The 22680-nt window shown below is 43.2% G+C and overlaps 1 protein-coding gene across 1 annotated transcript in view; it reads right to left on the minus strand.

Annotated features, from left to right (window-relative positions):
- Positions 1–18076, minus strand: part of FIGLA (folliculogenesis specific bHLH transcription factor) — a 31979-nt gene extending 13903 nt beyond the window's left edge. The window contains exons 1-4 of the mRNA XM_075275806.1: positions 17945–18076; positions 12501–12731; positions 10696–10848; positions 8760–8993 (exon numbers count right to left, since the gene is read on the minus strand). Coding sequence (XP_075131907.1) covers positions 8760–8993; positions 10696–10848; positions 12501–12731; positions 17945–18076 — 750 coding nt within the window. The remainder of the gene's footprint in view (positions 1–8759; positions 8994–10695; positions 10849–12500; positions 12732–17944) is intronic.
- Between the last annotated feature and the right edge of the window lie 4604 nt (positions 18077–22680).

Here is a 22680-nt window from a genome sequence, read left to right on the forward strand (position 1 = left end):
TATCACACAGTGCTTCATACAGATACTCATTGTACATCATCTCAGCCAGGCTATGCGTGAATATAATATACTGGGTAGATTATTTGAGAAAGTGCCCGGTTTACTTTTATATACTGTAGACACACTGGGTGGGATCACATGTAGGTGCAGAATCAGGCCATCCAGTATCCACTACCATGGGCCCCAATCACCTTGCAGCATCTTTCTTGTTTCAGAGAGCTGATGTACAAAATAAAATAAATAGTATGAAAAATGCTAGGAATGAGGGCGGGTTCACACCTCCGCCCAGTCTCCGCTTTGTGGGTTTCCATCTTCTGCCAACAGGAGACGGAAACCCGGCAGTCAGTGTCCGCCTGTGAGCGCCCATGAGCGTCTTCTGGTCTCCACGGCGAAACCGTTTTTTTTTTAACCAGACACACAGTCCTGCATGTCCGACTTTGTGTCCGGTTAAAAAAAAACAAAAAAAACAAAACGGTTTCACCGCGGAGTCCAGAAGACACTCATGGGCGCTCACAGGCGGACACTTTTGAAACCCATTCGAGTTAATGGGTTTGAAAAGTGACTGTCGGGTTTCCGTCTCCTGTCCAGTTTCTCAGGCAGAAGACGGAAACCTGAAAGCGAGACCGGGCGCAGGTGTGAACCCGCCCTGAGTGAATTTTTTGTAAGGGAGCGTTCACACTACCGTCAGTGTCCGACAGGTAGTGTCCGTTCAAAATCTCGCACGGACATTAGGAGCAGACACTAGCTGTGTCCGTGACACTTGTCATTTATTTAAATGGTGATCGGGTGCGTTTTTTGCACTCCGTGCCCTTCCTTCACTGTCCGCATGTAAAGATGTCCGACTTCTCAAGCGGACAGAAAAACCCTACATGTAGGTTTTTTCTGTCTGCTTGAAAAGTCGGACATCTCTACGTGCGGACAGTGAAGGAAGGGCACGGAGTGCAAAAGAACGCACCCGATCGCCATTTAAATAAATGACAAGTGTCACGGACACAGCTAGTGTCCGCTCCTAATGTCCGGGCGAGATTTTGAACGGACACTAGGAGCGGACACTACCTGTCGGACACTGACGGTAGTGTGAACGCCCGTTTACAAGACTATAATAAAGAACCCTTATGGCACTATATTTTGCAATTATTCTCCAAATCTTAAATATACAATATCAAATGCCTCATTTTATTTTGTTGGTTTTATATATGAACAAATAGAAGGATTCCATATAAATTCAGACAATTAGAAATGTGGTAGGGAAATCTATGGGTCTACGTTTTGGCCTCTTGCTGGATATTACATTTGCAGCAGGATGACAGGCTCCCTAATGTTGCAGACTCCATAGCAACCATTAGAATTTGCGATGTGAGTTGTTCTGTCCCTGAGTACAAGGCAGGGCAGTAATATGTTCATATACACAAGGTCTTACCATCACAAGTTGCCTACCTCTTCTATATATGTACCCAAGTGGAATCCAGTATAAAATTCTCATTGTGTATTCTTATTAAAGAGCTAAGACTTGGGTGGTATAAAAACGGAATTTACGGTATATGTTATGGATAGGATTGTAGTATGTATAACCCTCAATCGTATCAAATAATCATAGTGCAATGGTAAATACAGAATAGGAGTTGAGGCCAATTCTTCCACATCAAACTCCCCCAACCATGGATCTTGTTTTGCAAATAGTGTAAAGCATACAAAACATAATAGCAATCGGAAGCCCAGAGGTTAGTAAATAGGGCGGGGTGGCCCTGTCCTGTGAGTATCTTCAAGTTTTCTGAATGATGTCAGGGGCCATATCACAGGCCTCAGGGGTAAGAGGATGGGGCCCTGTGCCGGAGCCTAGGGGAGGTGAGTAGCACTGTTTGATAATGTTTACACCCCTTCCCTGAGCCTCCATTTATTATAATAAAAGTATGATAGCAGCCGCTGTGGTGTGGACATGTTGTGTCCAAATTAAACCACCGATTGAACCTCAATACTTCTAATACAAAGCTCGGGAGTTTCCACCCAACAAATACTCACCTCCAGCAGTCTCCTGTGCCCCGTCACAATGATCATCTGTATTGGCGGATGCGGATACAGTTGATCATGTGGTTGGACTATAATGGGGGCAAAACAATGGCATCCCATCAGGTCAGCTGTACACGTGCTTCTACGGTCTCAATACAGTCAGTATATTGAATGTATTTTCTGGACTGTTCTCTATGAGGAAACCCAGACTTATGGTAGCACTTACCCATGACGCTGTCAGTCTCTGCCTCAACAAGGGACTACTGTCCCATACTGGACTCATGAAGGGACAGTAGTCTCATTGCAAAGTATTGGTATCTTATACATTGCAAAACATGTAAGGAAAGTGAAAACATTGTAATGGGATACCATCCAGATCTATCAATGGTGAACTACGCTTCGAAAAAGCGTATATAGTCAGAGTGGACAACCTACGGCACTTGCGCCTTACTTCCATATATCTAAAATCCTCTTTTTCAAAGAAATGGAGTATCAGCAGGTATGAATGTGCACATCATAATGTCCTCTACAATAAGCTATGGAGCGTCAGAGTTTCCTGGTGACAAACTCTCTTCAAGATTCACAACACGATCCCAAAATTACTTGTAATGTTTCAGGACGACATGGTGCGCTTTAATGGCGGCCACTACATAGCCGCACTTTCTACTTCAGTCCACAAAGAATGTGTAACGACAATGCTAAATACTGTTCTGTATCCCAACAGCAATATCGATGAAAAATGTAAGTAACGCAGAACACCTGGCAAAAATAAGAATATATTTTAACTTAAGGGAGCAATTTTGCATTTCGTTTTTTTGACATAATATGAATATGGTGATTTCTTATAACAAAAATATCTTCAGAATTCATGCGATTTCCACAGGAACCTGTAAAGAGACAAAGTTATTGAGGGAGTTATTTAACACGTACAATGCAGCTATGAACAGATTTAGCATGTAAAGGGGGTATGGAAGATTTACATATACATAAATGATGGGAGTATGGGCGGGATTCAGATAGCGTTGTCCTTGTAGCCACAGTGGCCATGACTTGCACATACATTAAAATCTGTAAACCTGTTTAGCAAGGGACATTATTGGATATGGAGAGTAAAGGTGGATTTTTACGCCATGTTCAGATCACTCTACATGTCTTTGAAATCCAAAACCCTCAGCCTGTTGATCTGCGCTGTTTTGTCCATGTGAAGCCACATAAAAGATAACTTGCTAAAATAGAATTCATAATATTCCAGAGTGATAATATATATCAGACCTTAATCAATATATAGGTGTTGGAAAAATATAGGAGCTTTTTTAAAACAAACACAAAAAACAAACACACAACCAAAAACCCTCATGACAAAATATAACAAAAAAATTAAAATGTATACACTGCTGCCACCTAGTGATGGTTTTAATGAACTGAATCTCAGGAACAAATGTAATGATATTCACATGCATGTTTTAGTAGTTTTTTTTTAAAAAAAAATCTGAGTAATTCAAAAATTTTATAAAGTGTCCAGAGGCAAAATAGGGCAATGCAAAATTCATATCCCAATGGAATCTTCTGATCTTGGGTGCGTTTATTTCAACCTCTAACAAGCATTTCATTAAACCTGTTTCCACTTTATCTTAGTTTAGGGTCACACACCTTATTTTAGTTGAAAGGGGTTTCTGGCGCTTCCACAGATATAATTAGATATAGTGGACATGCTGCGATTTCCAGAACTGCAAAGGCTTTGGAAGTCGCAGCATATCTGCTGAATGTATTTTCCCTGCAATGTGGGGGATGAGATTTGCTAGAATCTCATCCACTACACAGTGACTGTAAAACGCTGAGTTTGTTTCTGTCACGTGGGATCCCAGCATTAGGCGGTAGAGGTGGGTGGCTGAAGCTTACTCCCCTAGGAGCCAGGGAGACATTCTGGGTCTAACCATATTTAATGATGTCCACCACCAAAAGTTCTCAGAGTAGGGAAATCTGAGAAAGACTCCCTCTGGCAGGTGGGTCTTTAACATCAGAAATTCTGTTATCTTTCCTTATTGACTACTTGAAAATTCATAGAGGAATCCCTATCTGAAGAACTAGCACCTCTGCCCTGACAGTGACCCGGCTAAACCATTGTGGAGATTTCTCTAGTACAACTATCTATTAGAACTATCTATAACTTGGATGTCTTAGTAAATGATTTTTTTTGTCAATGCCTTCATTAGGTTATCCAACTCTAACATTTTCCCCAACAAAACAAAGTCCAGGTTGTAATGTCCCGGTGCTGCTCGTCCAATTCCCCTTAATAGTCCTTGCAGACCGAGATGGTACGGACATTGGCATATAAGGTAAAGAGTTTTCCTCCCCCTTCATTCCTTCTATATATTACCAGAGCCAGCATACAGGGGGTCTAGGATGTTGTTGTGAACTACATCTGCCTATACTTTGCCATTGTAATTTGAGTTGTCACTGTAAAGGGAGTGTCCATTATGATTAGGCAACCTCCAGGACCAATCAGGCTCCCTTGATTGGCCTGGAGGAAGAGTTGGATTACAGCCTCTCTAGAGAGGGGGTTGGAAACTTTTTGGTCGAGGGTCTTTTGTGTACAGACAGCTGCAGACAGAGGACATGGAGAGCTGAGAAAAGATGGCAGCCAACCCTCACGGCACTGCAAGCAGAGATGGCTTCTCCTCTGTTCTCAAGATCCCCCTCCGAGATTTATTTTCCTCTGAAACCCTAACCTACAAGCACTAAAAGTTGATGAACCTGGTTATCCATACATCTGGGAAGTCTACACGTATCTCTCTATTCAAGTAAGTCTTTGGGACAAATCTATATTTAAGAAGCCCATAGCTAGTCTGGCAGAAATCAAGGGTCCCCAGCTGCTAAGAAAAATTGTATTTGCTATTCTACATACGTGTACCCAGTTGTTGAGGACTAAACCCCTGGATATAGGTCATCTTTACAAGTTTAACTTCCCAAGCAACTGCCAATTAAGCTATCCAAAGCATTTCTGCTCCAAACTCTATCAGCTGCTCAATTGGACACTGCCTACAAAGATCGCTGTATTGTATCTGAAGAATTACTCCATATGTACATTTGTATTACCTTGCCCTGCTAGTAAAAAGAGCAACGATTACCCCCGAAGCCTGGTTGTCTGTTGTCATTGTCAGATATCAGAGTGGGGGTGGGTAGTCGGGGACATCAAAAAGGAGATTTTGTGCACATTTGGGACCCAGGGACCCCCTGAAATCCGGCCACATCTGGTATATTACCCGTGATACCAACCCTGGCCATCCTGAGTGTTGCACAGGTTGTATTTGGAGGACTCATCGGCCTATAGGTTCAGTCACGGGGTACTTTACTTGCTGTGGAGAAAGCCATAGCTTGAGGCAAACTTGACTTGTCGCATAGTCTACTACCTAAATTCTAAATTTAAAGGTGGAGAAGATACAATTCCCTTACACACACACGCACACACACACACACACACACACACACACACGTCTAGCTCATCCCAAACCTGGTTATTTTCTTACACTTTCATAGACAGCGGACAAAGCAATGGTCACTCAATATCCAAAACCTCAACTATTCTTCAAGGTGCCGGGCCATTGGGTTTCAAATGTTGGACCATAGTCAACCAGGAATATACTGTAGTTCTTCAGCACAATTTGGAGACTGCCATGTCAGGATGTATTTCCAGTCCTTGGACTGATCTTAAACCAATGGATAAACAGTAAATCTTTTTCTCAACATCAAAGGCTTCTTGAGGGTTCTTCCACCCAAGTCTTTAGTTCTCTAAAGGGGCTGTACCAAGTTACAAACTTATGGCCTATTCAATAGGTTATAAGTGTCTGGTAAAACCACTGGGACCGAAACTATTCACGAGAACAGGGTTCTTGCGCTGGGTTGTCTGTCTTTCAGGCATGCTCGGTATCTCAACAATAGCGAGCCAGTCATCTAGAACAGTGGTTACCCACAGACCCAATAGATTATAATGAGGTCTACTGGGTGTCCATGAAATTTCAGGACTTTTCTCTCCACTGATTTTCAGAAGTTTCTGCGGTGGAGAATCGGACGCAGATTTGGACCTAGCCTTATGGATCTAGTCATCCAGAATAACAAGGGGTCATTTGTATACTCACCATGTATATAGAATAAGGGACTAACGACTGCCCTGAAATGCCTGATAAAACAAGAAACCACAAATAATAGATAGGTTAGGATCACCTGAATCAAACAGTGTTATATAATTTATGGGGTTTTTTTAACTTTAATTTTATCTTATTTTAAAATTATTATGGCGAGACTATGAGGATATCCCTCAGCCAGAAAGTAATAAAAGCCATTTTTGCTTTTTTCTTTTGTTTGATTCTATGCAATACAGTGTGTATACACTATTCCACTGTAATATAACCCGCAAGTAATTAAAATCACCAAATCCAAATAGGTAGCAAATAGCACCCATATCCCTTGCCTCATCCTTTTTGTCTCTCTCCATTAGAAGCACCCCACCCACTTTAAGGTGCCAGCGCCCTATCATCATCTATTGTCTTACCCTGTACTTGGCCGCCCAGGGCAGGCTTGGGTACAGCTTGTTGGTACCTCTAGCCTTCCCAATGATCCCACTAGCCAAGTTTTTTTTTTTTTTTTTTTTTTTAACTATAATTTTTAATAAATTTTCAATAAAAGAGAAGACAATAGAAAAAACAGATACGAAAACAGCTGCCGAAACAATAAACGGCAGTGGAATCGATAGAAAGTCAATAAACAAAGCATAACCAATAAGTAACGAAGTAACAAATGACAAAGGCATAGGGGAAAGGGAGGAGTAGACAGGCAAACGAAGACAGGAAACGTAGAGGGAAGGGAAGAAGGGGGGGGGGAATTAGATCAGAGACCACATGAAGAACAGTATAAGTCCCATGGGGCCCAGATAGCTTGGAACTTCTCGACAGCGTTATTCAAGGAGGCCGTGAGGAACTCCAGACATTTAACATCCTTGATACAAGCTAGAAAAAAGGGGGTTGAAAGCGGTTGGGTACTCTTCCACTGGCAAGCTATAAGGGACTTAGCTGCAGTACAGATATACAAAAATAGCAAAGATGAGTTCTTGCTCAGGGATCGAGGGGGGAGATTAAGGAGGTAGACTAATGAGTCTAATGGGACAGCAAAGAGGAGAACATCCTCTAGCAGAGACTGAACCTCCAACCAAAAGAGATGAATCTGACTGCAGTCCCAAAAAATGTGATAGAGAGTCCCTACATCAGAGAGGCATCTCCAACAGGTGAAAAGGACAGTAGGGTTCAGGGCATGGAGGAGGGTCGGTGTGTGATACCAGTGGAACTAAATTTTATACTGGGTTTCACGATAGGTGATGCATGTGTAAGACTTAATGGCACGAGACCAGATAATCTGCCACTGAGGAAGAGTTATCTGCCTTCCCAGGTCAGACGACCACCGAGTCATGTATCTATTTTTTTAAATCCTGTGATCATTAGAATGCAATACTGAAGTCTACGGTATGAGCAATGTGAGGTGAAATCACTACCTTATTATTGAGCTCTACCAGAGGGAGAGCTCAATAGTGATTTGATAGGGACATTAAAGTGTCCTCATAAGAGTATATTGCAGAGTTCCAAATTAGATAATTAATTAACAGGCCTAGATGGCCTGCAGCCATTTTCTTTAAGCCTGGAGAACTGATTAAACACAAGATGGTAGTGTATCAAAAGAGTTCTGCTTTATTATAAGAAAAAGGTAGTTTAAATACATTACAGACAAAGAGCTGGCTTGGCTATTCTAATCAGGTACAACACGATTGATTATAGAGATATAAGACAAGCCTGGCACATGGCTATTGGCTGAGGCTCATTATAATCTGCATCTCATTATAGCTTTCCACACTGGGATGGACTTTCCCATGAAACAAAGAAGGATTCAAATACTTATGTGTGAGCTAACATCCCAGACTATCTATATGTATATATCATGGCAAAAGAGATAAGATGACATGTTCCATAGACCCTGTGTCTATACACTCTAAGTGACCTTCATATACCATAAAATATGACAGAGTGCCCAGATACCATAAGATTAATACTTTTGTTGGTTATGTGTCCATACATCATGTAAAGGAGGTAAGAGATATACAAAGTCAGCTGCATCTTCTCAAAATGAGGCCCTTTAGAGATAATGATTAGCAACCTCTGCATTAACGTTCATTATCACATTCCTTAAAGTCTAACAAAGGGCCTCCTTGACTTAAGCAGAAAAATCAGTTTATATGTGAAAGAGCACAAGATGGCTGCCAAAATACAAAGATGGAGGACTTAACTCTAACAAATGTTAGTATGGCATCCCAGAAAGACTTCAGAGGGCTCCCAGCTTCCATAGCAATGTAATGGCTCCCATAATCTCCCTGTGGTAGAGTTCCATTGCACAGAACATAAATAGAAGTGAAACTAACTCTGAGATGCTACAGTCACATCTGATCACAACATCTAAGTGGTTAATGGTTTACGATCACAGAAACCACTGAGACCGGACAGCTATGGCTCCTCCTCAGCTTCTAAGCTGGCACCATACATCTCCACATGACCCAAGACATACATGTAGGTCCTGCACTTCTGACATCATCTTTAATGAATTTCCCCCTGGTGGGACTATTAAAGGATTATCTTATCTTAAATAACAGATTCACCTCTGGTAGGTAAAAGTTTACTATTTGAAATGTGTATAGGTGTTGTCAGTTCTCTTACCAGTTTGCCATTCTTCTGAATCTGTACAATGCCTAGGTAGCCTGGAAACATGCCCGAGGCCCTCCACATACCCATGGGCTCTTCAGTCTTAACCATAAATGGCATTCCTGTCTGAATATCTCCAAGAGGTTTTACATGGAATTCAGCAGATACAGAATTCATGTGGTCTGGCCTCAAAGGGAATGGTCCCATATACCTATCGTGAGGTCCTACATCAGGAACATCTTCAACTTTCTGAAAAGGACAATCGAAAGACAATGAAGCATTAGTGACCTAGAAGAAAGATTCTACCATCTTGTGTTGTACACTGCAGAGGTAGACCATAGGTAGAGCAGCAGTCAGGCCGTAGTAGCCATCCTGACAGGTCTTAGATGCAGTAGAAGTCTTGCATGGGATAGTTTTGGTTTTTTGGGGGGGAATTTTAACAATAACAAAAAGGAATTTCAACTTCTTCTTGCCCTGCACACAGGAGTTGCACCTGCACCATCAGCAGGTCTAGATGTATTACACTGTAATCTTTTCCCAGACAACGGTGGAGAACTTGTCTCGTTCCACTGAAATTTAAAGCAGGACAAGGAATAAGTATCTGATCAATGGAAACCCAAACGCTGGATCCCCTACAAATCAGGAACACGTCCCCCTAAGGCCTCCTTGTGAATAGAGCATCTGTAGACCGGCTCTCTACTCACTTCTATGGATCTGCAGGTGCTCTCGGAGATTACAGTCCTGGCAGTCCCACCAGAAGTGAATGGAACGCCACAATAAGTGTCCATAATGGCACAACCTCTTTAAAGGGATTCTACCACTAAAACACTTTTTTTTCTAGTTACCACGTTGGAATAGCCTTTAAAAAGGCTATTCGTCTCTTACCTGTGGAAGTGCTCTCCGCTGCGCCGTTCGTTCAAAATACCGGTTTGTACCGGTATGCTAATGAGTTCTCTCGCAGCGATGGGGGCGTCCCCATTGCAGCTCGAAAACTCACCGCAGCGCCGCCTCTCTGGTCTTCGGTGTCCTCCCCTTGCTTCTTCAGCGTACTGTCGGACGCCTGCGCAGTACGCTCTGTTCGACGAAGATTGCCGAACGTACTGCGCATGCGCGAAATTGCGGTCCCAGCCATAGTGCGGGCACCGCACATTCGCGCATGCGCAGTACGTTGGGCAATCTTCGCCGAACAGAGAGCATACTGCGCAGGCGTCCGACAGACGCTGAAGAGGCAAGGGGAGGACACCGAAGACCGGAGAGGCGGCGCTGCGGTGAATTTTCGAGCTGCAATGGGGACGCCCCCATCGCTGCTCCTGCGATGGGGACGCCCCCATCGCTGCGAGAGAACTCATTAGCATACCGGTACAAACCGGTATTTTGAACGAACGGCGCGGCGGAGAGCACTTCCACAGGTAAGAGACGAATAGCCTTTTTAAAGGCTATTCCGACGTGGTAACTAGAAAAAAAAGTGTTTTAGTGGTAGAATCCCTTTAAGCATACTAGTCTTTTCAGAGATATCGGTACTGCTAGTTTTGGCTACCAATATCACTGCACTGTTAGTGGGGTCCGCTTCACAGCTCAGCGTCATCGTACAAGACTATAGAAGAGTACAGCCAGCGGGATGTTCCTCACCGTTAAGTGAGGATCTGTGAGGTTGGCCCCTCCGAAAGTGCAGGACTAACTAACAGCACCGATATCTCTGGCACATACCCCCGAAACTGAAAGTGCAATGAATTCGGCAAGCTGTCAGCTTTACAGCGGTATGTAAGATGCACATTGTAGAGGACATGTAAAATCCTCCTCAGAGCACTGTGTGTGGGATCAGGGTCTCAGTAGGCAGACCCTTATTTCATGAAACACTTGTTTGTAGCAGCGCTTTGGGTTTTATTCTATGTAGTTCGCCAGGCTATTCTAAAATATGGATCACATAAATGATATCGCCACTAGTCTTTACCTCAAACCCTCCAGTTTCCACCAGGATGTCATGAAGGAGTCTTATGTATTCTGTGGCCGCTTTTAGGGTGTCCACTTTACTTGGTTTTCTGTCCTTAGGTATCAGCGGCACAATAGTTTTTAACTTCGAAAACCCACTGTTAATATTTCTGATCTGTAAATATATGTTACATATTAAACCTCCAAAGTCATTCAGTAACAATGTGGGACATAGGATAATAGTGACCCCCCCCCCCTCCCCATCTCAGTATAAGTAGTACCCTTGTTCTAGAGTGCTCAAACAGCAATAGTTCTCCATGAGGAAGGGGCAGGTAGGTTTACTGTGGCTTAGTCACATTTTACTTTGGACTTGAAGGTTGCTTTAAGAGGTAAATGGCGAATACTGCGAATACTGCTCCTAAGCCATGGTGCTTGCTGGAGCATAGGCCATGCAACTATAAACCCAGAACGTCCATTGTGCACATAAATCTAAGGGCCTGTTCACACGGAGTAAACACGCATGTGTTTTGGCAAAATACACATGTAAAAAATACACATGTAAAAATAAGACTCCCTTTGACTTCAATGACAGTTTTTTTTACACGTCAAAATACACGTGTAAAAGGTCATTGAAGTCAATGGAAGTCTTATTTTTACAAGTGTATTTTTCCAAAATACACGCGCGTTTACTCCGTGTGAACGGGCCCTAATAGATTTAAAGGGGTTTTCCAGGATTATGATATTGAACTCCACTTTCTGTTGTCAGACATCACATCTGCTGACTAATCTCTGATCATCCAGCGATTAGATACTTATCCCCTGTCCTATGGACAGTGCAATAATGGGAGCTGTAGGCCCTGCACCAGTTTATTCGGATATTGGTCTGACTGAACAAGAATTGATTGGTTCAGGTAAAATGACCCCTATAGAGTTAAAGGGGGTTCACATATCCCAGTTTCAGCAAGTTTGCCTGCTGACTCTTCTTCTCACTACCTATATTCTTCAAACAGTTAAAGCTGCCTCCCCCCAGCTTGCTAAACAAGACACTATCAAGTATCACAATATAGAGTTTTCCCTTAACATAAGAGATTATTTATTATGATTACTAGAAATCTAGTATAAATGCAGATCATATAATATGTATGCACAGTAAATGCATATTACATTACACAGGTTTGTATAGAACACTTATGCTACTACAGAGAACAGACTTTCTTTGTTATCTTTTTGTTCACATTGAGAGATAAACACTATGTGAGCCTTTATAAGTAGAGATGAGCGAACACTATTCGAAACTGCCGTTTCGAATAGCATGCACCCATAGGAATGAATGGACGCAGCTGGCACGCCGCTGTGCCGGCCGCTTCCATTCATTCCTATGGGAGCGTGCTATTCGAAATGGCAGTTTCGAATAGTGTTCGTTCATCTCTAGTTAATAAGTAAACTGCAATTAACTGACATAACTGTCCTGCTGGCAGAGCTGTAAATAACAAGAGAATTATTCATCCCCCCCCCCAGCAACTGACATCATTTGTCCTGTGTTATCAGACAGGTCTAGCTCCAATATGTAAATAATGGGAGGAATAATTTCACATAGCAGGCAAACAAAGCAGCATTGCTAAAGCAGTGTATTTAGTAATATCTCTTCAATTTACATAAGCTAGCAGTATAGATAGGATCCTTGAGATGCGAATACCCCTTTAACAGAAAAAAAAAAAAAGTAGAAAACAAACAAACAATCCCCATTCTCCCATCCCAACTTTTTATAAGAAAATTTCAATGCCATTTCAGTGTAGGGTAGTGTAGACAGTAAAAGTACAGGCTTACCCGCTCTCTTTCCTTGGCATTGGCTGCGTGCCGTCTTTCAAGAACTTCCTCATAGTTTTCCAAGCATAAGTAATGACCAGACGGCAATCTTTTCATCTTATTGATGGAGGCCACGTATGGTAGGTTTTGGTAATGGTCCTTGAGAACATCCCCCAGTAGCTCAGGACGGGGCGTAGTATAGAAGTGGGGCATGTCCAGTCTGTTCTGGGTTTCACCAGAATGATCTTTGTCCTGAAATAAAACCCAGAAGAGGATAAATCGTGATCATGGGCCCTTTACTTGAAGGACTCAGGACTGGAGGTGGGAAGGGACAGATGTTCCCACAACCATTCTTTCCAGTAATGGGACCATTGGAATTTTAACTATTTCATACCATAAGGAAGAGAAATCAATACAAACTATGCATTTGGTCAACAGGATACAGGAAATTACAGCGCTAGTACAAAGAAATGCAGTAAATGGGGAAGATTTACCATTAAAATGCACTAGAAATAGGGTTCAATTTGTGGCCAAAAATTGACACAATGAGTAGAATTTATTAAGGCTAGAGTTTCATCCAACAGTCTTGTGCCATTTCTTCACAAATACACAATGCTCCTGGATCATTAAAGGAGCTGTCAATGATGTTTAAGTACTGGGGCAGGAGGATGGGGGAGGTGAAACCTTAAAGGGGCTCTATCATTGGGAAAAGTCATTTTTAATACATCACATCCTTGCATAGGCTTTAGAAAGTCTATTCCACACCTACCTTTAGTATGTAGATTGCCTCAGTGGTTTCAGAATAAGTCCATTTTTATTCATATGCTAATGAGCTTCCAGCCAGTACAGGAAGTTCCCAGCAGCACACATCTCTGCTATTATCTCCTATGTGTGTGCAAACATGAAACTGAGTCATCATCATCAGCAGCCTGTGCTGTATACTCCCATAGGAAACTATAGCAAAGAGGGTGCACGATGCATCATGCACCTAGTCTAATTAGCATATGTATAAAAACGGACTTATTCAAAAACCGCTGAGGCAATTTACATACTACAGGTAGGTGTGGAATAGACTTTCTAAAGGCTGTGCAAGGATGTGATTAGTTAAAAATGACTTTTCCCAGTGATAGAGCCCCTTTATCCCCTTCCCGACATCCGCCGTAATAGTACGGCGCATGTTGGGTGTGTAACTATGGAGACCGCCTGGGAGCTTTAAGCAGTAGACAACCGGCTCTAATGCCTCCCAGGCTTGTCTGCAAGCTCTTACTTTTGCAGGCTGGTGTATGCAGCCTGCAAAAGAAAGGATGATTTTTTGCAATGCATTAGCATTGTAATGCATTGCATTAGTGATCAGACCCCCTGGGGTTCAACAACCCTAGGGGGTCTAATAAATGCAAAAAAATTTTTTTAAAAAAAGTAAAAAAATAAATAGTATTAAAATTTCAAATCACCCCCCTTTCCCTAGAACACATATAAAAGTAGTTAAAAACTGTGAAACACATACATGTTAGGTATCCCCGTGTCCGAAATCGCCCGCTCTACAAATCTATAAAAATATTTTTACTGTTCGGTAAACGCCGTAGTGGGAAAAATAGTCAAAAGAAAAAAAATTTTCACCGTTTTGATTCTGATAAAACTTTGAATAAAAAGTGATCAAAGCAATAGCATTTCCCGAAAATGGTAGAACTAAAAAGAACACCCAGCCCCGCAAAAAAAGACGCCCTATACATCCCCGTACACTGACGTATAAAAAAGTTACGGCTGTCAGAATATGGTGACTTTTAGAAAAAAAAAAAAAGTTTATCACAGTTTTGGATTTTTTTTAGGGGTCAAAATGTAAATTAAACCATATAAATTTGGTATCCCTGGAACCGTTCCCAAACACAGAATACAGGGGACATGTCATTTTGGCTGCACAGTGAACGCCGCAAAACCAAAGCCCGTAAGAAAGTCGCAGAAATGCATTTTTTCTTCAAATCCACCCCATTCTGAATTTTTTTCCTGCTTCCCAGTACATTATATAGAATAATTAATGGTGGCGTCATGATGAAAAATTTGTCCCGCAAAAATTAAGACCTCATATGGCTCTGGGAGCGGAGAAATAAAAAAAAGTTATGGGGTTTAGAAGGAGGGGAGTCAAAAATGAAAAACGAAAATCAAAAAAATGCCATCGGCGGGAAGGGGTTAAAAGTAAAAAAAAAAAAAAAAGCCCACACTCACCTGTCCCAGGGCTCCGATGTTCCCTGTCACTTGTCCCAAGGAGCTTGTGCTTGTTCCATTGGGACTTCACTTGCATAGGTCCCTGGTGACGTCCTGGGTGTTCTCCTGTGACCAGTGAATGGCCTCAGCAGTCACGTGTGCCGAGGACTTTCACTGAAACAAGCACCTGCGCGCCACTGTCCTGTCCGGGGTACACTGGAGTGCCATGGACAGGTGAGTACAATTTTTTTGTTGTTGTTGTTTCACCTTCCCCAGTAATAAAGTATCCTGGACAACCCCTTTAGGCTAAGGCCTTACGTAGCATCCCGCAGCACTTTTCACAGAAGGCCTGCAGGTTTCCTTTGCGGACTTTCTTCTTCAATTATACTTATAGGAAAACCTCTGGCGTTTTTTGTAGGTATAATTGAAATGCTTTCGATGTCTAAAACCATAACGGCTTTGGAAATTGCAGTGCGTCCGCAACATGTATTTTCTCACAATGTGGAGATGGAATTCGCTAAAATCCCATCCACTTCACAGTGGTTGTAAAATGCAGCATTTTTTTTTTCTGATTTGTTTACGCCACGTGGGGCCCTGGCCTTAAAGATCTCTGACCTCTCTGGCATCTTGTGCAAAATTTTAAATCTAAGCAAGTCAGGGCCCGGTATAGATTTCAGATATAACTCACGCCAGTTTCTCGAGAATGATTTTTTTTTTTAGTCCAATAAATTCACACAAATGGATATGGCTCTGAGTCCAGGACTGTGGAGTGGGAATAGTAGTTTTGTTTGGGGTTTGAAAAGAAAAAAAAAAAAAAAAAAGTTACCAGCTTCAAAATAAAGTGATTATTTTATAACATTATTAATATTGTAGAATTAATTAGATACATTGTTTGAATTCCTTTGAAGCTAATTAAGCAAATCTCTAGGTTGTTAGTGAATTCAATTGGCTGCTTCTGACACTAGGTTCACATCAGCATCTGTTATCCGTTGTTCTGGTCCTCCGCCCGCTGGAGGTCAGACTCCACTGACTATTTTTTTAGTTGAAGAAAATGGCTTTATTTTTATATTGTCTTATTTTTCCAGGTTTTCCTTTATTTTAATATTTTAGAAAAAGTAAATTAAAAAAAAAAAAAAAAAAAAAGGGAGGGGAAACGGGTTTGTGTTACACACTTCTCCTAGAACATTAGCCCAGTTACAGGAAAAATGCAGCCTCCTATCCTTTAGGCCAAGTTCACACGGTCAGGATTTGATTACAGTTTTTTCTTCCCAGGAGAGGTTTGTTTTGGCTCCCAGAAAAAAGAAGCGACATGCTCATTCTTCAGGCAAATTCGCCTTGCGACATCCGCTTGAAGACACTCCCTCCTCCCGGGCCTAATCCGGCACTGCACCGGCATCCAGTCGTAGCTACCGGTCTTTTGGTCCGGAATCTGAGGCGGCCGACTCCTCAAATTCTGGACCAAAAATCCCCGTGTGAACCTGGGGCTAAGGCCCCACTGGGCAGAAACAAAGCGTTTTTGGGTATAGCGGATACAAAACTCTCCGTTTTACAGTACCAGCATAGTGAATGCAATTTTGTCTAATCCTAGCCCCACACTACAGAAAAAGACCGCTGCAGAAAATCTGCGTTTTTCAAAAACGTTTGTGTTGTCAATTATAGTTGTGGAAATGCTGAGTTATTCCCTCCATAGATTGCTATGGAGAGTGTGAAAACCGCAGCATGATAAATGTGTTACGGAAACTCCGCAGAAAAGCATCAAAATCCGCAGACAAAAACTCAGTGTTTTGCTCGGTTGAGGCTGAGGCCCCACGGGCCAAAACTGGCACGCATTGCAGTTCTTCCCGCAGTGCTTTGAAAAGAAAGTTCATGGAGTTTTCCTCCGCGGACTTTCTGTTAGGGTGCATTCACACTGAGTAAACGCTAGCTTATTCTGAACGTAAAACACGTTCAGAATAAGCGGCGTCTAAAGCAGCTCCATTCATTTCTATGGGAGCGGGGATACGAGCGCTCCCCATAGAAATGAATGGGCTGCTTCTTTCACTCCGTGCAGTCCCATTGAAGTGAATGGGGAGTGCCGGCGTATACGGCAAGCTCTGCTCATGCCGGAGCGTACACGCCGGCACTCCCCATTCACTTCAATGGGACTGCACGGAGTGAAAGAAGCAGCCCATTCATTTCTATGGGGAGCGCTCGTATGCCGGCTCCCATAGAAATGAATGGAGCTGCTTTAGACGCCGCTTATTCTGAACGTGTTTTACGTTCAGAATAAGCTAGCGTTTACTCAGTGTGAATGCACCCTTACAATTATATCTATGGGAAAGCCGCTGGCGTTTCAGTAGATATAATTGACATGCTGCGATTTTCAAAACTGCGATGGTTTTGGAAATTGCAGCGTGTCCACACTGCGATTTTTTCTGCAAAGTGGGCATGGGATTCGCGGACAAATTACTGCGTTTTCTGCCCGTGGGGCCCCGGCCTAAATAACAGAGGACCAGAATTCCTTAGGATTTTCAATATAGCCTTTCAAATACCTTTATTGCACATGAGAAACTCGAGCAAAAACACAATGAAAAAACTCATGAATTTCCACTACACAAAATTGAAAAACGCGATGAGAAACGCATGTACATGTGCGTTTTTTTTCTGCAACAGAAAACACAGCGTTTTCTGGGTTTTTTTACACTGCGGGTTTTTTTTTTGCTGCATTTCCACCCAGTGGGGCCTTAGCCTTCAGCTGTGTTCACAATGAGTTTTTTGGTCAGGAATTTGACTCAAAATTTTGAGGCGGATTCCTGACCAAAACAACTCTGTGTGAACTCAGCCTTACAGGTCATGCAGGTCCGACGGTGACTGCGGGGCCACATGTGGAGCCGTATCATGGTAGCTCCATAGCGGTGTACACAGCAATAGGGAAGGCAGGAATAGTAATAAACTGTCCCCGTCTTACCTATAGGAGGCCTGGGCTGTAGTAACAGCCAAAATGCACTCTATCTATACACACACATTTTATATACACAGCCATTTTCTGTTTTTTTCACACACAGTATTCAGACAGATACATGGTTTGTGTGTAAGGGCCCTAATAGAAAGTTCTGCTTCTTGGTCTGTATTCACACTACCATAACACATCTATAGATATTGCACCATATTATAGCTACAAGTTTGTAGCCACAAGCTGCCTGGTTGCTACAGGAGACTACCGTACTCTATTGTGTGGCCACCATAACACTCTCCCCTTACACATTGAGCTTAGCTCTTCGTCCTACCCTCTCCTCCAGACTCCGGCCATCACTATCACTGCTGGTTGCGGCCTCCGCGGGCTCCACAGCTGCTGCGGCAGCCGCTGCCTCTGACGCCATGATGTTGCTGCTGGCGCTATTGGCGGGAGTGGGCGCCATGAGTGGCTGATATACCGCTTATGGACGCGCACATCTCACAGGCGCCACCAATTTACATAAATGCAACTGATACAGCTGACGGGGATGAAGAATTAGCGGTATATGAGGCAGCCATAGTGTTGGAGCTGCCGCAGGTTACCTCATAGAGCGACCAGGTGCTTGTAGAAGGCCTAGTTACAGGGCCAGTGCTTGAGAAACCATCAGTAAGCCATTACAGGGGACGGGTGTGTCGTCAGGCTGCAAATGTTGTATATTAGGTCTGATATGGTGACCTGGGGTAAGGCTGACTTGTAGGGAATGTATATTGTGTCTAATAGGTGCAAACTACTGCAAATATCTCTACCTTCTCCCAATCTGGTTCTTTCACACACAGTATTCAGACAGATACATGGCTTGTGTGTAAGGGCCCTAATAGCTGTATTCACACTGCCATTACACAGCTATAGATATTGCACCAGATTATAGCAACAAGTTTGTAGCCACGAGCTGCCTGGTTGCTACAGGAGGTGACTACTGTATTCCATCATGGGGCCACCATAACCTCCTCCCTTTACACCTCTCACGCCCATATTGAGCTCAGCTCTTCCTCCTACCCTCTCCTCCATACAAGCCAGCTGGATATTGAGCAGCTATGTGTGGTTTGGAGTCCCTTCCCCTCTGCTGGCTTACCATTCATTGGTTGGCCTGGGGAGGGGGCGTGGCTTCCTGCAGGAATATTCTGTGCAGTGCAAGGGCCCGTTCACACAGAGTAATCACGCGTGTTTTTTGGCAAAATACACGTGTAAAAATAAGACTCCCATTGACTTCAATGACATTTTACACGTGTATTCTGACGTGTTTTTTTTCACACCTGTAAAAAAATGTCATTGAAGTCCATGGGAGTCTTATTTTTACACGTGTTTTTTTTTTACACATGTATTTTGCCAAAATACATGCGCGTTTACTCCGTGTGAACGGGCTCCAACAAATACTTTCACTTTCTCCCTGCTTAACCCTTGCCCTGTCGCCTTCCAACCCCCCATTATGGAGCAATCACAGGAGCAGCAGCTACATAAAGCATACCTCCCAACTTTTAACCCCTTAAGGACCCGGCCATTTTTCGTTTTCGCATTTTCTTTCTTCCCTCCTCACATTACAAGAGCCAGAACTTTTTCATTTTTCAGTTCACAGTCACATGACAAATTGTACTTTGTCATGGCATCGTTCAATATGCTGTGCAATTGCAGTGTCCCAGAACAAGATGTTAATGTTCTGTTTAAAAAGTCATTTTGTCACCATATTATCTCTTATATTGTCAGGTGGTAATCTCTAATGCCAGCCATTCTATTTGTGTGCTGTATATTGTATTGTATTGTATTGCATTACTTAGCATACAGTTAGCATTGTCTGCAGCAGTGTAGAGGTTAACTAGCTTTGCACCTTGTTTTATCTTTGCAAACCCACATGTTTTGCAAACCCCACATGTTTTAGCATCTTGCAAACTTCAGTCACATGTTTTGCTCTCAGCCTATAGGAGCACAAGCTGCATCTAGGGCGAGCTGAGACTTGTCCCCAGTCTACCCCCTGTGTTCACAGAGAGAGGACTGTAGAAGAGGGTCTAAGCCTGGCTTCCAGCCAGTCCACATGTCTGCCAGCATTGCTCCAGGCTGGTCATAACCTCACATGGGCTACATACAGCTACCAGTCCATCCAAACTACTGAATTCCTGCCAGCCTACACCTGGGAGATCATCCAAAAATCTATTCCTGTTCTATTGGCCTAAGTCAGAGGAGTTACCTGTTGGATAAAGAAGTCCTCTGCCTGGATCCACGCTTCTCATGGGTTCCCCAGCTGGATCTAACCTAAGCGGCTTCCACGTCGTTGATTCACTGCTTTAGCACCCTGCTATAGGGCATTGCTCTAGCACCTATTCTGTAAGTACACTCTTGCATCACATTGCACAGTATAGCCAAGCTGTGACACATCTCCCAAGGTAGAGCTAAAACTGCACTGGACTGTATATCTATTAACTATTCCCTACCCCAAATCTGTATACCTGCTATTGCAGTGGATATGGGACTGTGACTGAAGTGCTGCAATTACATGTGATAAGTGTAAAAGCTATACTGCTATTTGCTACTAAAGAGACTGTGATATCTGTACATTGCATGCACAAGTGATCTTTCAAGTAAAGTTCTGCAAAACCGTTGTTACTGGACTCTTTGTCACAGAAGTCATCCCAGCCTGTACACTGTAGAAAAGTAACAGCTAAAGTGAAAGAAAAGGTACATGTATGTGACAGGGGGACAGGGTTGGATGCCACTTAGGCCTGTGACATAACCGTGACTACTACCCCCATCAGCCCTGGACTACCATCACCACCGAGCACCACCTTGTTCACTACACAATGTACTGGGAAGTTGGGAAAAAATTCAGAATGAGGTGAAATTGGAGAAAAAATGCATGCGCCATTTTCGTAAGAGTTCTATTTTTACAGCGTTCACTGGTAAAAAATAACAGGTTACCTGTGTTCTGCGGGTCAGTACAAACATGGAGATTACAAATTTATATAGAATTTGTAATGTTTTGATATTTTTTAAAAATGAAAAACTTTGCAAAAGTTTTGAAGGTTTGATCACTCTTTATTCAAGTGTTGTAAAAAATGCTATTTGGCAATTTTGATTTTTTTTTTTTTTTTGCTGCACACTACATTCACTGTATGGGATAAATATTTTAATATAGTTCGAGCATTTTGGAGCGCGGAGATACCTAATGTGTTTATGTTTACTTTTCTTTATTTACTTTTATGTCTGATCTAGGGAAAGGGGAGTGAGTTGAACTTCTGCATTTTTTTTTTTTTAATACTTTCAAAAACTTTTTTTCTTCTTTTACATTTATGATCAGACCCTCTAGGTACCTTGAAACCTAAAGGTCTGGTCGCTCATACTATCGCTCAAAATGCCATCAGTTCTATCAGACACTGCTTCTGGTAGTGATCAATAGAACCAATGCTATGACAAGCATCTTTGCGCTTGGGCCTGGTCCTGACTGTTTTTCGTATACCATGGACAGCTGTTATTCTATGGATGGTCATGGTCTTTGGTCTAATGCTCATTTTCTCTGCTGTTCTCTTATTTTGCCTATGGTACTGTTGTTGTTCTCTGTACTTTGAAAAAATTAATAAAGTTTGAATTAAAAAAAAAAAGCCTGGGAGCCTTGAATAGGCTGTCATAGCAAACGATTCCTGCTCTCTGGTGACATTCAGGAGGGCGGCGATTGGCGAAAAATGGCGGCGCCTGTTCCGCCTGTGCAATTTAGGCGCTGTGGTTCAACCTCAGCATCTAAAGGGTTAACAGCTGTAATCGGTGCAGGCACTGACCACTGCTGTTAGCGGCAGATGCTGACTTTATTATACAGCTGGCATCTACCCTGTATGGAGAGAGCTCAGCACCTGAGCTCTCTCCATATATCCCCATGCGACTCAGGACATAGTATTATGTCCTGGGTCGCTAAGGGGTTAAAGGACAGAAAGAGGGACAAAATGTGGGCAGGCTATGGCTTATTTAGCTCCACCCACTTCTGATTTGACTCCATCCATTCCCATCCATTTCTCATAGGGTACACCCTGCACCCCACATCTCCCCCATACAGTACACACTGCACCCCACATCTCTCCCCATACAGTACACCACTGCACCCCACATCTCTCCCCCTACAGTACACCCATGCACCCCACATCTCTCCTCCCACGCACAGTACACCCTGAACCCCACATCTGCCCCCCCACACACAGTCAACCTTGCACCCACCTCTCTCCCTCACAGTACAGCTTGAACCCCACAACTCCCCCTCACACACAGTCCACCCTGCATCGCACATCTCTCCTCCACACACAGTCAACCTTGCACCCCACATCTCCCCCCACACAGTACACACTACACGCCACATCTCCTCCCACACAGTACACCCTGCACCCTACATCTCCCCCCACACAGTACACACTACACCCCACATCTCCTCCCACACAGTACACCCTGCACCCTACATCTCCCCCCACACAGTACACACTACACCCCACATCTCTCCCCCCTCCCAGTTACAACAAGCGAGGCTACGCCACAGTAGGATAAGGGCATGTTGATAAAGATGATGAGGGCAATGCTAGAGAAGTTGGAGACCGCCTCCCCTCCTAAGGCCGCAACAGGTGTGGCTGCACAGCTACCAGAAAGTTGGTTATGGAGTTACACCATATTCCGGTGGCATGTTGTCAAGACCTTGTTCCCTCCTCCTTTTGGCTTCTGGAGAGAAGAGGAGAGGCGCGTTACCTGCTGAACATATCGGACATGCACAACGCAAGCGGTGTCGGGGCATTCTAGTGATGCGCCTTACATTTCATTATGGGGTAGCAGGGTTCTGCTGATATGCTTACATTGTTTAATAAAGCTGTGGCCGACCCCCACTTTTTTACCCAAGACTTGTGTCCATGCCTTATTTATAGATCGGTCATTCAGGTGCCGGGAGAGGGAAGTTTTCCTGGTGTTGCAAGGCCATTACGCTTAGTCTAGCATTACCTGTATTTGTCCAGGTAATGCATATGAGGTGCATATCTGAGCTGTTTTTGCTAA

The sequence above is a fragment of the Leptodactylus fuscus genome, chromosome 5 (genome assembly GCF_031893055.1).
Source record: "Leptodactylus fuscus isolate aLepFus1 chromosome 5, aLepFus1.hap2, whole genome shotgun sequence".
NCBI classification, from domain to species: Eukaryota; Metazoa; Chordata; class Amphibia; order Anura; family Leptodactylidae; genus Leptodactylus; species Leptodactylus fuscus.